This window comes from Malus sylvestris, chromosome 15 (genome assembly GCF_916048215.2).
Source record: "Malus sylvestris chromosome 15, drMalSylv7.2, whole genome shotgun sequence".
In the NCBI taxonomy this organism is placed as follows: domain Eukaryota; kingdom Viridiplantae; phylum Streptophyta; class Magnoliopsida; order Rosales; family Rosaceae; genus Malus; species Malus sylvestris.
This window is the reverse complement of record NC_062274.1, coordinates 32,551,061-32,566,586: the sequence shown is the minus strand read 5'-3', so window position 1 is coordinate 32,566,586 and position 15,526 is coordinate 32,551,061. Positions and strand designations below refer to the sequence as shown.

At 42.7% G+C, this 15,526-nt stretch overlaps 1 protein-coding gene across 3 annotated transcripts; it reads right to left on the bottom strand.

The window, feature by feature from the left end:
- Positions 1–1,038: 1,038 nt before the first annotated feature.
- Positions 1,039–5,595, bottom strand: LOC126605498 (polyadenylate-binding protein 2-like). Of its 3 annotated transcripts, none has more exons than XM_050272910.1 (6): positions 5,424–5,595; positions 5,228–5,330; positions 4,774–4,912; positions 1,632–1,823; positions 1,416–1,540; positions 1,039–1,325 (listed from the first exon to the last, which is right to left on the bottom strand). In XM_050272910.1, the coding sequence occupies exons 3-6, from the start codon at positions 4,867–4,869 to the stop codon at positions 1,277–1,279; spliced, it is 462 nt and encodes a 153-aa protein (XP_050128867.1). In that variant the 5' UTR covers positions 4,870–4,912; positions 5,228–5,330; positions 5,424–5,595; the 3' UTR covers positions 1,039–1,276. The 3 variants fall into 3 exon arrangements, with proteins under 3 accessions (XP_050128867.1, XP_050128865.1, XP_050128866.1); XM_050272908.1 differs by having other exon boundaries at positions 4,774–4,844; positions 5,424–5,593; XM_050272909.1 differs by lacking the exons at positions 4,774–4,912; positions 5,228–5,330; positions 5,424–5,595 and adding an exon at positions 2,493–2,960.
- Between the last annotated feature and the right edge of the window lie 9,931 nt (positions 5,596–15,526).

The window sequence follows — 15,526 nt, the reverse complement described above, 5'->3', positions numbered from 1 at the left end:
GGGCACCGGTAGATCAACCTTTGTTTCGTTATTTAAGGATTTCTTTCTTTGTTTTGTTTTGTTCTGGCCATCTAGCATTCACCCATGGTTAAATTATTAAATAAGCTAAACCCCTAAATAACAAATGCCAAACTTCACTTTTGGTCACGTTGTTTATTCCATGTTTTGTTTTAGTCGATGTTTATTTATTTTTTCTTAAAAAAGAGATTAGTTGGTGATAAAGTCACGACAGTTTTTCTTTTCAAGGATTAGAAAGATTTATAGAGGCATTTTAGCATCTTCTGGCCACCATCGTGTGATTCATCAATTTCAGAAATTGAATCTAAGACTAGCCGTGTGAAATATGACAACGTAAAAACAACATATTAGGAAAGAACATATCCATCTTCATTGGTATACAATCCAAGCAAAATTGTATTAATTTATACAGGCTGATTGTAGCCTACTCCAATGAACTAAGCAAACCAAATAATATTTATTATTGCCTGCTTGGGGAGAATAGACAATATTTGCCTACAGAGAATTGCTTATAACGTTGGCTCATCAAAACAAAAAAAATGTTCGACTCCATCCATCACACCTTCCTTTTTTTGTTGACAAAACTCCATCAATCTTAAGGTTTAGGCGGGGTCCTACATCTAACAAAGGAAAAGGAAAGTTGGAGTGAAGGACACGATGAGTATAAATGACTTGAATGTACAAAGCCACGAATAACATATACACCACACACACACCACTCGACACAAACGCACTACTAGGCTCACAACTAAATGCTCTCACTGGAATCCCAATGAGTGCTAGGTTCAGTCGCCCACATGCGTGTGAACGAATGAGACCTACCGACCGATGCGCATATGAGTGCTAGGTTCAGTCGCCCACATGCGTGTGAACGAATGAGACCTACCGAGAATTGCGCATGTGAACGACTAAGCCAATCCTAGTATATCTCTAGTAATGCTACCCTTGAAAACACCATTTTTGAGGCATACGAAAGATGTTGCCAACATCGATGGAAGAAATTATAGACCATGCATTGCATTATTGGCCAATAAGAAACTTTTATTAGCTACTTCATATGGCACACGTGCATAACCCTCAACCGCAACATAGGCGTTCTAGACATACAGTTCAAAGTGCACTTTAGCAATAAGGGCACATCGATAGAGCTACCAGGTCAAAACTAAAACTCAATTACAGTATGAAACGACAGGCCTTGTATTAGATGGTGAATCCTTTCAGCCAGATGCATACGCTAGTCCACGATGCAACCAATCTTCTAGTAATACGGCATGTATCGAGCTGGCCTTCTGAACCTCGGAACCTTCCTGCAGATGGAAGAAAGGGAAAAGAAAGCAAGATACATCAGGCACCTCATTTTGATAATAAATAGAGTAAGAGCACTGGAAGGAACATACCCATATCCATAGGGCGAGAAGTAAGGAGGTACATATGGCCTCCTGAAGCGGTAACCCATGTAAGGATTGAAGCGTCTCGGCCGGTATTGCTTCATACCAGGAACATTCGTCCTTTTAGGCAAAACCTATAGACATATATATTAAGAAGAAAATGAATAAATGCGATAACAAAAATAATGGATAAGAACATCCATGCCCAGCTTTCTGACGAGTTACCTTCAATTGCCGGCCATGCAACTCAGACTCGTTTAGGCCGAGAGCCTCTTGAACAGCTTCGGTTTCCACAAATTCCACATAAGCGAAACCCTTTGGTTGGCCAAACTTATCTGTCAGTATAGTCACTCTATTGACTGTACCACATGATTGGAAATGCTGCTGCACTTCTTCAGGTGTGCATGCATAATCAACCTACAAAACATGATTTATCCAGTTTTTGAAGACAAAGCTGAGTCAGCCAAAGACACAACACGCACGACAACACATGGAAGTGCCCTCAAGACCAAAAAAGAAACAATAAAGCTCAGCTGATACTTTGGCCTTGAGAACAACTGAGTGTGTTTGAAAGTTTTTTTAAAAGCGTCAGGGCATTCTAAATACCAAAAGCACTTTCTGCAGTACTTAGCTGAATTAACAAAGAACTTCTTTAGGCAAAGAAGAATTCCATGTCAAATTTTATTATACATGGCACATAAAAACATAATCCCCAACATTCCAATGAATGTTTAGTCCCTGTAAGCCTGGTAACTTGAGAAGACGGAGCTTTCTGCATCCTACAGTCTTGGTATTATTTCAATTACTACTTCCAACAAAATTTTGCACGAGATGAAGAAAAGTCATGGATAAGTCGTATCAATGTCACACAGAAAGCTGCTATCCTGTAACACTCTCCACTAAAATTATAACATAGGACCATGGGTGAGGCACACAAGCAAGTGAAAAAAAATTCTAAGGTAAACAGAATTTATAAAAATATTACGAGAAGAAGAAAGTCACACTCAAAAATTTGGGTGAATGTAGTCGACAGATAAGAAAATCTATCTCAATCAATATAGAGAAGCAGAATCATGTACCCCTCACCACATAAGTACATGGACACATATTCCTGAGCCACCAACCAACACCATTCCAGCAGCAGAGAAGCTCTACAACTAGAATTGAATACACGACTTTCCTTTGCTCTTCAAAACAGAGTTGCTGGCCTCTTGTATACTGAAGATCCAGCATCTAAATTCACATCCTACCGCGTGCCCCAGCCTTCACTTGGAATATCTTCAGCAAATTTCACCCCTTCTTTCCTCCTCAATACATCATATCCCCTACAACTAACTGTTGTAATTTTCCAAATGCACTTTTCTTTTTTCTAATTCTTTCTTCTTTTTCTTTTCATGCTTTTTTCTTCACCTTTTCCAAATTTTTCTTTGTTTCTTTTTTTATTTGATATTTTCTTCCTCCCATATTCAACTTTTGTAATTCTTTTTTCTTCATCTTTTTTCTTCTTTTTTTTTTTTTTTTAAATTCAACGTGTCCCTAAAATGACAGCCTAATTATACATCAGAATACTCTGAGCCACCCTCAAACTACAGTGTAACATGTCCAGCTCATACACAGAACTTGATGAAAAACAATGACCCTGCGATCATTTTACAACATAAGGTCAAACCATGACTCTGAAGTTGGGCATCATCCACATCCACATAAGAGTAAAATAGAAAGATAACTTCAGTGAGTAGTACAATTGAGGAGGTTAACCCCTTACTTTCTCTTTTATGTTCCAAAGTAAAAATTAAAGAAGACGACAAAGGCAAAAGAAAAACACAAAAAAAATAAATGAAAAAGGACTAGCAAAATTCAGAGTACCATCATGATATATGATTACGGGTTGAAATATAAAATAACAAAGACATAGCAATATCTGATGTTTTGAATTGAAATCTTATAGATCGCAGAAGTGGTAAAAGTCTACAAAACTAACAAATTAGAAAAGAACCTACTTAAGAAATGAAACATTGTGGATGTGAAGCAATAGCAGTTATGACCATATATTATTAAGCTATTACAGTAGTTTGTTATCCTTGTTATTTCAGGTTTTCCAACTACCGATTGCCTATATATGGGTCGTCTTGTAGTACGTTTTTGGTCCATTGGTTTGATAACAAAGAATTGAATTTACCCTTGTGATTGAAAACAAAAAAGAATTGAGTTCACCCTACTTCCCCCTATTTCTCCTTCTGTCTTTCTTCTCTTTTACAATTCCATCATCCTTCAAATATCTCTTCCCATCCTTCATATACATTGGTGCAAAGCTTTGTCCTTTTTAAAACCATATATCTTGTGAAAAATTATGCATGCTTTCATTGAGGACTAGGTAAATGTAAATATAAAGAAGCGCATAAATAATGTTAAGCCATGGCGTGTTGATCAACTAATGCATAAAGCACGAGTTCATACAGACTGTTAGGTTGTGGGTTTTGTTATTTCTTGGGTTTTAACAAAACTAGAATCAAATATAGATTGGGCAGTGCTTAAGCACCCATTGATATGTAGATTATTGAATTACAGATCTAGAGAGTTTTGAAAAATCTTGACCTAATATATTCATATGACATTACGGCTAAAGTATTTCCAAATTCTAGATAGATTGTAATGTGAGGGTACCTTTAGATTGTACAGTGATGTATGAGTCCCAACACAAAACATTCTCATATCCTGATTGATATAAAAGTTATTTTATAGTAAAAAACAAGCATTATTTAAGTAACTATTTCCTTTAAATCCTTTCATATCCAGAGGTGATAATAAAATTAAGGGAATCCCCATTAGCACTCCAAAATAGCCATCTTGCACTCCCCCATTCTTTATATTTTACTTGACAGAGCAGTGCATGATGACTTTTAGAAGTTCAATTAGCAGCTCCCTAATTTAATTCCATGAGTGCATTTTAATAAATATCAACACTACTACCATACAAAGGTTAAACAAAAATGCAGATATCAATGGCCTATCAACATTACTAACACTAGATAGAGATACCAAAAATCTGGTCAAATCATAAAGAATATCCTCTTAATTTTGATACTGAAAAACTAAATTGATATATAAAATCTAGTAGTGGACTTGCCAAAACCACATGTTTACTTGCACTATGCAACTTCACACAAAGATAACATGACAAACTGGAGGATTTCTCTATAAACAGCCGAGTGTCAGAAGTATGAGTGGGCTGTCGACATAGATCAAAAAATGCCGAACGCAGGGCAACATGGCCATTAGGACTAGAGAAGTAGACAGATCTAAGCTTAAATGCACAGAATGCAAACGCTTCAGAAAGAGTAAGAGATTTCAACATTCTGGTACTTACATTGCCAACAAAAACCGAACGTGCGTCCACCTCTTCTCTGTTTGCTTGAGAAGCAGCGGCAATTGCAGGATCTATGTGGAACCAATAACGACACATAGGTAAATGAGCATGTTACTCAAAAGAAGTTAAACCAAAATTCCTTGCAAGTCACACGAAAAAACAAACATAAAAATGTTAAACTCCACAGGACAATAAGAGTGTAATTATCAAAACGCTGATAGCATAACACACTTTAAAAAACACTTAGCGCAGCGCATAATTAAACCCTTGTGCTATATTTTTCAAATTTCATGATATGCACTACAGATTTTCTATAAACATTCAATAGAACATTGTCAAATACAGCATTTTACAAACCATATATTTCAAAAACCTCCCTCTTTCAGTTTCAGTAACCACAGGATTCAAGAACCAAAAAATTAATTACTTGTTCAGGAGAGAGAGAGAGGGGAACCTTGAACAGCGCCCATTTCCTTCTCAACCTTGGCCTGCATCTCGCGAAGAGCAGCAGCTTCCTCCTCCATCTCCTTCAACCGCTTCTTCATCTCGTCCAGCTCCTACAATACAAAATCAAATCCACTTAATTTGACAATTGTGTTTTACGATTTGGTTGTTGAAACAAATTGAATTTCTAGGGTTTTAATGAGTACCTTTACGGCGGCGACGTCCGCGGTGGACATGTCAACGTCGGCGTGATGAGCGTCCATGTCGCCGTCCAATTCTCCTTCGTCTGGGATCTCTGCTCCGTACACCTCATGCTCCTCTTCCTCCATTGCTCTTTCTGCGACCTCTGAATTCTTTTCTACGAAGGTATATACTCGTCCGTGTCTTATATTTGCCATTGGATTATATTTGGAGGCTACACTAGTTATACGGGGTCGTTTTGCCAAATCTATTTTGCTTTTTTCTTTTTTTAATTTTCCATTGGAAACCCAAAATTGAAACATCGTCAATCCTTCGATAATCATTTCGTTTTTAATTTTTAATTTTAAGCAATTACCATAATTAATAAAATACATAATGGGTCTGGTAGATAAATTACACAAATGTATATTATTCGAAAACTTTATTAAAAAGAATACCTAATTAGTTTTCAATTTACAAAACATTTAAAATTAAAATAGGTAAACGAAATGATTATCAAACAACTTCTAAAAAAATAAAAAGGTTATTAAATTATGGGCTTCATGGTCCATAAACACTAGGGCAAATCTTCCAAGACCCTTGTGAACACGGAAAATTCCTGAAACGAAAGAGACAAGAATAACGTGCACAAACAAATATTTGTATTTTTGATGATTTTGGGTTACAATCTCTCTCTATTTTGATCCTCTGATTCGATCTCCGTAAGGTGTTGATTGGTGGATATTTCGTTGATCCAAGGGCCGTCAAGGCTTGATCTTGGATGAACTGTTGGAAGTTTCTTCAAAGGGTCGTGGGCTTGATCTTTGGAGGTGGATTTGAGCGGATCTTCAAGGAGCCGTTGGGGCTTGATCTTGAGGATGAATGTTTCTTCAAGGGCCGTTTGAGGCTTGATCTTGAATAACGGTAATGAGCAGATCTTCAAGGGCGTTTGGGCTTGATCTTGAAGAATAGTGATGGACAGATCTTCAAGGGCTTTTGGGCTTGATCTTGAAGAACGGTTGGATGTGTGGATTTGTCGACGTTGTTAATCCAAAGGGGCCGTTGGGGCTTGATCTTGGATGAACGGATGATGAACGATGGGGTTTTCTTCAAGGGCCGTCGGGGCTTGATCTTGAAAGAACGATGAACGAAGAACGAAGAACACTTTCTTCAAGGGCCGTCGGGGCTTGATCTTGAATTGGTGGATGATTGTTGATCCAAAGGGCCGTTTGGGCTTGATCTTGGAAGAACGATGAACGAAGAACGAAGAACACTTTCTTCAAGGGCCGTCGGGGCTTGATCTTGAATTGGTTGATGATTGTTGATCCAAAGGGCCGTTTGGGCTTGATCTTGGAAGAACGATGAACGAAGAACGAAGAGAGCTTTCTCGATTCTTCGGGAACCTGGATGCTTGAGAGCTTCGGAGTTTCAGAGCTTCAGAGCTTCAAGGTGTAATATGAATTCTCCCCCTAAATGAATGAAATGGGCTTGTATTTATAGAATTTTCCAAGACCTAATTTTGAATATAATATCCCAGATGAAATAAGTCGTTTCTGCCAGGTGTTGACACGTGTCCTATTTGATGACTTTTCCAACTCATTTCAATTTTCGTTGAGTCACACGCTACGTGTAAAATTTATGTAATACATGAGCGTTGACACTTTGATTTATCGGTCAACATTTATTTACGAAATTTCGATGTCTACAAATGCCCCCACTTCAAGGCACGTCGTATACATGTGCTTGTCACGTGTAGGAGATGCGTTTTGAAGTCCCTTACTGTAGATGTCGATCCAAGGGCCTTCGAGGCTTGATCTTGAATTAGGCTGGAGATTTCTTCAAGGGCCGTTGAGGCTTGATCTTGAATTGGGCTTGAGATTTCTTCAAGGGCCGTTGAGGCTTGTTCTTGAACTTTTGTTTGAAATTTCTTCAAGGGCTGTCGGGGCTTGATCTTGAAGGTTGAAATTGAACCACAAGGAACTTCATGTGGTAGATGATTTTTGGCTTTGGTAGTGGGTGAATCAGCACGTATTTTGTTGCGCTTGTTGACTTTCCACAGCTTTGATCTTGAACTGGGTTGAAGGATTTTCTGGATTCCTCCAATTGTTGATTTTCCACAGCTTATTCTTGAACTAGGTTTTGATTCAAGGGTGGTAGACACTTATTCTTGAACTAGGTTTTGATTCAAGGGTGGTAGACACTTAATCTTGAATCGGACTTGTAATTTCCTCAAAGGCCGTAGAGGCTTGATTTTGAATTTGGCTGGAAGCTTCTTCAAGGGCCGTTGAGTCTTGATTCTTGAAGGTTGACTCGAACACATGGCAAGCGGGCACGAGGTAAAGGTGACAACCTGTTTCTTTGTTCAATCTTTCTAATTCACACCTGAGCAGTTTGGTCAGCGGTATGATCTTCAAGATTGATGGGCTATTCTTCCAGTTGGTGACTTGATCTTTAAGGATTTGATTCAAGGGTGGTGAATCGGCACGTGCAGCCCACAACGCCTAGTAAGTTGACCCAAGAATTTGAGGGTCAAAACGAGTTCTTCATCTCAGACTCTTTCTGCCGAGTTGACTGTGCATGCTGCATTCTTCTCTGCTTGTTTCTTCAGGCAGATATGGCAGCTTCTCGAGTTCCTCAGTTCGGACTCCTTCCGCTGAGTTGACTGTGCAGACCGCATTCTTCTCTGCTTGTTCCTTCTGCACCTTGTCTCCACATGCTGCAAGGTATCATTTTCACTTGCCTTATCTGTTCTCCAGGCAGATGTGGCAGCTTCTTTGGAAGTACAGCAGCAGTGGGAAACGAGTACTCGAGAGCAGTGCTAGGTAGGCAATCAGGGAAGGGTTCCAAACAGTCGGTTCCTTACCCAAGTTTAAGTGGAAGTTCCGGCATATTGTTTTCTTTATCCTTGTCTTTGTAGGTAAGAACAAGGACAAAGGAAATGACAGGGAGAACGCATGATATGAGATACTCTTGCTTTCTACCCTGGTGATATGAGATACTTTTGCTTTGGAGTCATTGGCTTGCAGAGGTGCCCCAAGGAATAAGGAACATTGAATGACTCGATAGGCTTCGTTGGGAAAGCATTTTTTGGAGATGAAGAAAGGCTCTGTATGTCTGCCTTGCTATGGAAGGTGAAGGTGGACAGTTATAGGAAGTTCTTTGATACCTGTAGAGGTACTATTCTTTCACTCGTGTCGGCAACTAACGTGTGATTGAACAGTAAACTTTCACGTGTTTTCTCCTTCACCGAAAATCTTCGACAAATTGCCCGTGATTTGCGCAAAGTTGAGTGTGCATATGACAGGTGATGACGCGGCTGAAAAAGACTGGCGCCTCTTTGATATCTGGGATCGGCGCTTCGACAAATTACCCGTGATTTCCGCAAAGCTGAGTTTGCGTGTGATGGGTGCCGACGCGTCTGGAAAAGCAAGATGCTTCTCCGATTTCCGAGCTTGCCTCTTCGATTTTTGAATGGCCTCTTCGAATTCTGAGCTCACCTCTTCGATCTCTGAAATCCCGTCGAGTGCTGATTTTTTATAGAGGCATGCAGTTCGTTTCAAAGCACACTTGAATTTTCGCTTGTGAAAACTCCCCTCTTGCACTTCTAAGATCTTGATTTGTCCGATTTCTTCTTTCTTGAACACTTTGAAAATGTCAGGACCCTCCGATCGTCGTTTTGACTTGAATCTTGGTGAAGAGGCAGTCCCGCCTTCTCCGGACAACATATGGCGCCCATCCTTCATATCCCCTACCGGTCCTCTTACTGTTGGGGATTCGGTGATGAAGAATGATATGACCGCTGCGGTGGTGGCCCGGAACCTTGTCATTCCCAAAGATAACAGACTACTTTCCAGGCGGTCTGATGAGTTGGCTGTTAAGGATTCTCTGGCTCTCAGTGTGCAGTGTGCAGGTTCTGTGTCCAACATGGCCCAACGCCTATTTGCTCGAACCCGTCAAGTTGAATCGTTGGCGGCTGAAGTGATGAGTCTCAAACAGGAGATCAGAGGGCTCAAGCATGAGAATAAACAGTTGCACAAGCTTGCACACAACTATGCCACAAACATGAAGAGGAAAATTGACCAGATGCAGGAATCTGATGGTCAGATTTTACTTGATCATCGGAGGTTTGTGGGTTTGTTCCAGCAGCATTTACCTTCGTCTTCTGGGGCTGTACCGACTGCTGAGGCTTCAAACAGCCAACCTCCGACGCCTTCTCCTCCTGGAGCTCTGCCGAGTTGTGAGGCGCCACCTGATCGTCCTTGAATATCCCCTCTTGTAAATTTGATTTGATTTGATTTGATTTTTTTTTTTTTTTTTTTTTTTAATTCATGTATAATGCAAATTTATGTAAAATTTCCAGAAAAATAAATAAAATGGACCTTCTATTTCTCTCTATGCATTTGTTTTTTTTTTTTTTTTTTTTTTTTTTTTTTTTTTTTTTTTTCTTTTGGTGCTGGATGCACCAAGTTCCATCATTTTTATTATTATTATTATTATTATTATTTTTTATTTTTTTTTTATTTTTTTATTTTTCGCACATGGTGCCCATGCACCACCAGAAACTTTTGATCTGCCATGGGGCTGTACCCCATCTTTGATCCACCATTCCTCTTTTTTTCACGTGGTGCCAGCTGCACCACTTTGCTTTGCTCCACCATCCTATTTTTTTAATATATCTTTTTTGTATAAATGTTGATGATGGGTAGAGAAATTTGCAGGCAGCGGAGCAAGGAGGACGGAGAGTTGGAGTTTGAGGAAGCGCTTCTCGGCCGGCTAGTCGTTTGACAGCGGTCTTTGAAGTTGTTGGCAGCTGCGAGGCAAGAGACGGAGGAGAGGATGGGGAGTTGGAGAGGGCTTCGGGGCACCGGTGCTTCAGCCATAGAGGGCACGGGGTCGAGCTTGCTGCTGCGATCGGGGGAGAGCTGCAGGGAGCATCGACGGAGATGGAATCAGCGCCGTTCATGCCGCTTATCCTCTGATGCGAGACGCCGCCATCAAATCTGGAACCAGACGACGCCGCTTTGGAGCGTGGCATCCTGACCCCCCCACCTGAGTGTCAAAAGAGACTGCAACATCAGAGACGAAGGCCCCGCCGCCTGCGCCTGCTTGAGCTGCAGCAGTAGCTCGACGGAAAACATGAAGCTGAGAAGGCCAAGCGCGGAGATGAGGATGACGAGGCGGCTTGGAGCACATTGAAGGTACCCTGCATGGCGGGCAACACTAGCTCGGCCTGGGGGTCGGTGGGGAAGCTCGCGCGGGATCCGACGTATTACCGGCGGAAGCCGTGGTCTTTGTTGCTGTGCCATCGGATAACCTTTGTTCCCTTTTAGGCTTCACAGATTTGTACCCTTTGCCATGCTGCTCTTCGTCAACCAAAGTGCTCATCATGTCTGTGAAAGAAGCTGGAGTAGCACCCCTGGCAAGTAAAGCAGATGACTGGTTCCATGTCACCGAACCACTTCCTATTGGGGCACACGTTTCAAATTTCAATTGTTTAAAAGAAGCAGGAAATTGACTCGATGAGGTGATAGATGATTTAGTATTGTCTGATCGGCTAGACGAGGTTTCATCTTTGGCTACAAACGCTTTCACGAGGTTCTCAGCATCACTTCCTTTGGAAAACCAGGATGGCTCAACACGGCTAGCGAGATCTTTCTGCAAACTAGAGCTGCTACACGTATCATCAATGCCAATGGTTGGATCCCATAAATTTTCATCGGTCTGCCTTTGCGGAAGTGTTCCAAGTGCTTGATGTAGTTCACAATTTTCAGGAAAGCTAAAGAAATTATTCACCATGTTGTAACTTGTATCTTTAGCATTAACGTCTTCGAACAGTTCAGCTACACCTCCAACAAGGTAAGAAGTGAAATCGTTCATGGATTCTCCAAACACTTCCAAATTGTAACCACCAAATTGAGAATAGGCTTCCTCCAGACAAGACAACCCAAACATCTGACTTTCCATCATACCCAACAAGTTGGTATCTATCGACTGACTGCGTGGACTTGATTCTCCACTGTGATAAATTGGTGGAACCTGGGGTCCTGATGAAAACCACACTGCTCACAGTCAAAGCAAGGCACATAAGTCACCGTACTTCCCGTATCCACAATCAGCGCGAATTGCTGCGGCGGCGTCCTAATCCACAGCCGCGTCGTGTAGTACCCGTTGGCGAGGAGATCGTCATAGAGCCTCATGTGGGCGTTGGGCACCGATCTCTGGAGCCGCCGGCCGTCGAAGGGTCGCCGGTGGAGCCAATTGGATTTTGGAGACGAGAAATGGAGAGGGAGGATCATCGGACGGCGGTGACCGTCGGAGAGTGAAGCATCCGCGCCGTAGAGGTTCAGCAGCAGGAAGTAGATGAGCAGGAGCGAGGTCCGCCGAGCCATGGCTGCTGCCTACTACAACGGAGAAGCAGAGGACTTTAGTCCTCCGTCGTCGCACGGGTCAAACGCGCTGCTTCCCAAATGAAATTTCTTTGGACCTGAAATTTTCTTTTCTCCGCAACTCCTTTAGAGCTTCAACCTTGATTCTCCCCACGCTATTTAAGCACAATAGATGTTCATGTTCTATTTTCCTTTTGAGTGCGGAAACGGTGGCGTTGGGGTCGACGGTGACGGCGATGTGGGTGCCGAGGCTGGTGTCGGCGCCGGCGTTGAGAGGATCTGACAGAGCCTAGGAGCGTGAGGCTCGTCCGTGGTTTCGCCATCGGGACCCATTTTGAACTGCATGAAGTCCGCAATTGAATTGTTCTGCAAAAACTGGTCGGCGGAGCCATCCTCAAAAGGGCTGAGGGAGGAAAAGCCGAAGACCTTGAAAGGAATGAGCTTTGAGGGTCTGGAGAATCTGAGGGACTTGCGGAGGAGATGATGACGGGACGAGATTGTATTGAGATTAACGCTCTGGAGGAAATCGGGGAGCCATCGGGTTTGGTGAATCCGGACGCCGACCTCACCGCCTTCGTCGCTCTCTGTGCTTTGGAGGGAAGCTTGGGCTTGGAGGCTGTCACTTGGGCCTGGATAGCTTCCTTTTGTTGCTGCTGGAGCTTGGTGTTGGGCCGAGACATATATATGTTTCCCCTCTTTTTTTTTTTTTCTAAATACATAATAACATATTTTTTTTTTTTTGAAGAAATTGTATCTCTTTTTTTTTTCTTTCTTTTTTTTTCTAAATACATATAATAACATATGTATTCAATTTTTTTTTTTCAAAGAAACTGTAATTTAATTTTGTACAAAGAAAATTGCAAATTTTCTTAACAAAATAAATTTGTAATGAAATTGACCTTCTTTAATAAAACATTTATTCTTTTGATTTTGATGTGACTGAACTCGAAAAATTGAACATTCGAGCTGCCTACGTACCCCTCCAAAGAAGAGATCAAGTCGTAACGTAGTTCAAATACATTTTTTTTTTTTTTGATATTTTCTTTTGGTGCCGTTTGCAGTTTCAACTCATGCAGACCAGGAGCGTTGGTGTCGCCTTTTATGCTCGTGCAGACCAGGAGCATTGTGCCATGCAGTTTAGGCTCGTGTAGGCGAGGAGCTTTGGTGTCTTGCAGTTTAGGCTCGTGCGAACAAGGAGCATTGTGCCATGCAGTTTAGGCTCGTGCAGGCGAGGAGCATTTGTGAATTTTGTCAAGCAATCCGGGAGAGGTGTTCCTCGCAATCTTCATAGCAAGGAGCCTTGACCGAGTGATTGAAGAAGTCTTCGGGCAAGAAATCACGCATTGTGATGGGGACGGACGATCTTCGTGTCGAAGTTTCATCATCTTCAACACGTTCACATTGCTTTGAAGGTTGACAAGAGATGCTTTGCCCCCTTTCCGATTGGCGGACTTGTGGAGGAGACATATGCTTCTTGTGCAATTTCTTAGGAGTGACTTGAGTCCATCCTTCAATTTTGCTTGTCTTGGAGGATGCCCCCAGCGGTTGAGGTGAAAACTTTGAGTCGGAAGAGCCAGAAGTGAAGGTGGTATAGTTTGACTTCGCCACTTCGTCAAGATCTAGCTCGATGATTCCTTTCTGAGCTAGCTTCATGATGAGATCTTTCAGCACGAAGCACTTTTCTGTCGGATGACTGATGAAGCGGTGGAATTTACAGTATCTTGGACTGTCGGTACGATTCATCTCTTCTGGCCGTCTGCACTCAGGCAAGCCGATCACCTTCTTTTCCAGCAAGTCTTCTAACATGGCAACCACATCAGAGTCGAGGAATGGATAAGTTTTCTCCTCAAGCTCCTTCAAAGTGCGTCTACGCATCTCTTGATCACGAAAGCCTTCGGCTTGAATCGCCTTGCCTCGTGTGGAGATTTTGACGGGAGCTGTGTTGACCGTCATCGCTTCCTTGGTGGGTTTCCATGTAACCTTTTCCACCTTTGTCCCAAGAACTTTGTCGTTCTTGTAGTCGGCGATCGGTTCTTTCTTCCCATGATGGGCGATGCTCAACTCCATGTCATGGGCGCGAGTGGCCAATTCCTCGAAGGTCCGCGGTTTAATGCCTTGAAGGATGTATTGCAAACCCCATTGCATGCCTTGGATGCACATCTCGATTGAAGAGGTTTCCGAGAGCCTGTCTTTACAGTCGAGGCTTAGAGTGCGCCATCTGTTGATGTAGTCAATGACTGGCTCGTCCTTCCACTGCTTTGTGCTCGTTAGTTCTAGCATGCTCACAGTGCGGCGGGTACTATAGAAGCGGTTGAGGAATTCCCGCTCTAACTGCTCCCAGCTGTTGATGGACTCAGGCTCTAGGTCTGTGTACCACTCAAAGGCGTTTCCTTTCAGCGAGCGCACAAACTGCTTGGCGAGGTAATCCCCTTCGGTTCCTGCGTTGTTGCAAGTTTCAACGAAGTGGGCAACGTGCTGTTTCGGGTTTCCCTTTCCATCAAATTGCATGAACTTTGGTGGTTGATATCCCCTCGGCATCTTTAGGGCATCAATCTTCTTGGAATAGGGCTTCGAGTAGAACAAGGAGGTATGTGAGCTCCCTTCGTACTGTGCCTTGATGGTGTTGGTGATCATCTCCTGCAGCTGCTGGATAGAAAGAGATCCCATGAGTGCCGCTGCTTGGTTTGGCTCCGGCTTCCCATCGATTTTCTTCACCGGGGGTTCTTCGTCTCCGCCAGCTCCTCCCTTTAGTGGATCATCTTCTGGGTCGGGTTTATCGCCGTCCTGCGCCTCCAGTCGGTTGACTAGTGCTGCAATTTGCAAGTCTTTTTCTTCCACAGTTCGGGTTAGCCTTGCGATTGCTTCATTCATTTGAGCCAGCTGCTCATCGATTGAAGTTGCTCCAATGGTCATGACTTGCATGGCTGAACTGTCGCTTGAATCGGCATCGGAGAGCATGGATTCGGAGTGTTTCCTTGGGCTTTCCCCCCTTGGTGCCCTTAGTGAGGCTAAGGTGATCAAAGGCTCGTGCCTTGGGTGCTTTTGTTCCCTTGGCAGAGTTGATGCAGAGGTGAAAGAGGCGGCAGAAGTAGCTCTTGCCATGCTTCGAGTTGTGATGCCCAAAGTGACACCAGTTGCGACGAGGACGCTTTTGTTCTTTGCACCGGTTGCGGGAACAGTTTGAGCCTTCCTTGATGCCATTAATTTTGGAAGTGTGCTTGAATTTCTTGAACGGAGAAAGAGATGAGAGGCAGAGATTGTCCCACTGGGCGTGCCAATTTGTGAACACGGAAAATTCCTGAAACGAAAGAGACAAGAATAACGTGCACAAACAAATATTTGTATTTTTGATGATTTTGGGTTACAATCTCTCTCTATTTTGATCCTCTGATTCGATATCCGTAAGGTGTTGATTGGTGGATATTTCGTTGATCCAAGGGCCGTCAAGGCTTGATCTTGGATGAACTGTTGGAAGTTTCTTCAAAGGGTCGTGGGCTTGATCTTTGGAGGTGGATTTGAGCGGATCTTCAAGGAGCCGTTGGGGCTTGATCTTGAGGATGAATGTTTCTTCAAGGGCCGTTTGAGGCTTGATCTTGAATAACGGTAATGAGCAGATCTTCAAGGGCGTTTGGGCTTGATCTTGAAGAATAGTGATGGACGGATCTTCAAGGGCTTTTGGGCTTGATCTTGAAGAACGGTTGGATGTGTGGATTTGTCGACGTTGTTAATCCAAAGGGGCCGTT

What these genes read in the sequence shown, in the direction of transcription:
- LOC126605498 (XM_050272908.1), bottom strand. Translation starts at nt 5,546, where the DNA reads ATGGAGGAAGAGGAGCATGAGGTGTACGGAGCAGAGATCCCAGACGAA. An exon ending in CGGACGTCGCCGCCGTAAAG is followed by an intron (nt 5,331 to 5,423) that starts GTACTCATTAAA and finishes TTTGTATTGTAG; the next exon opens with GAGCTGGACGAGATGAAGAA. An exon ending in GGAAATGGGCGCTGTTCAAG is followed by an intron (nt 4,845 to 5,227) that starts GTTCCCCTCTCT and finishes GGTTCCACATAG; the next exon opens with ATCCTGCAATTGCCGCTGCT.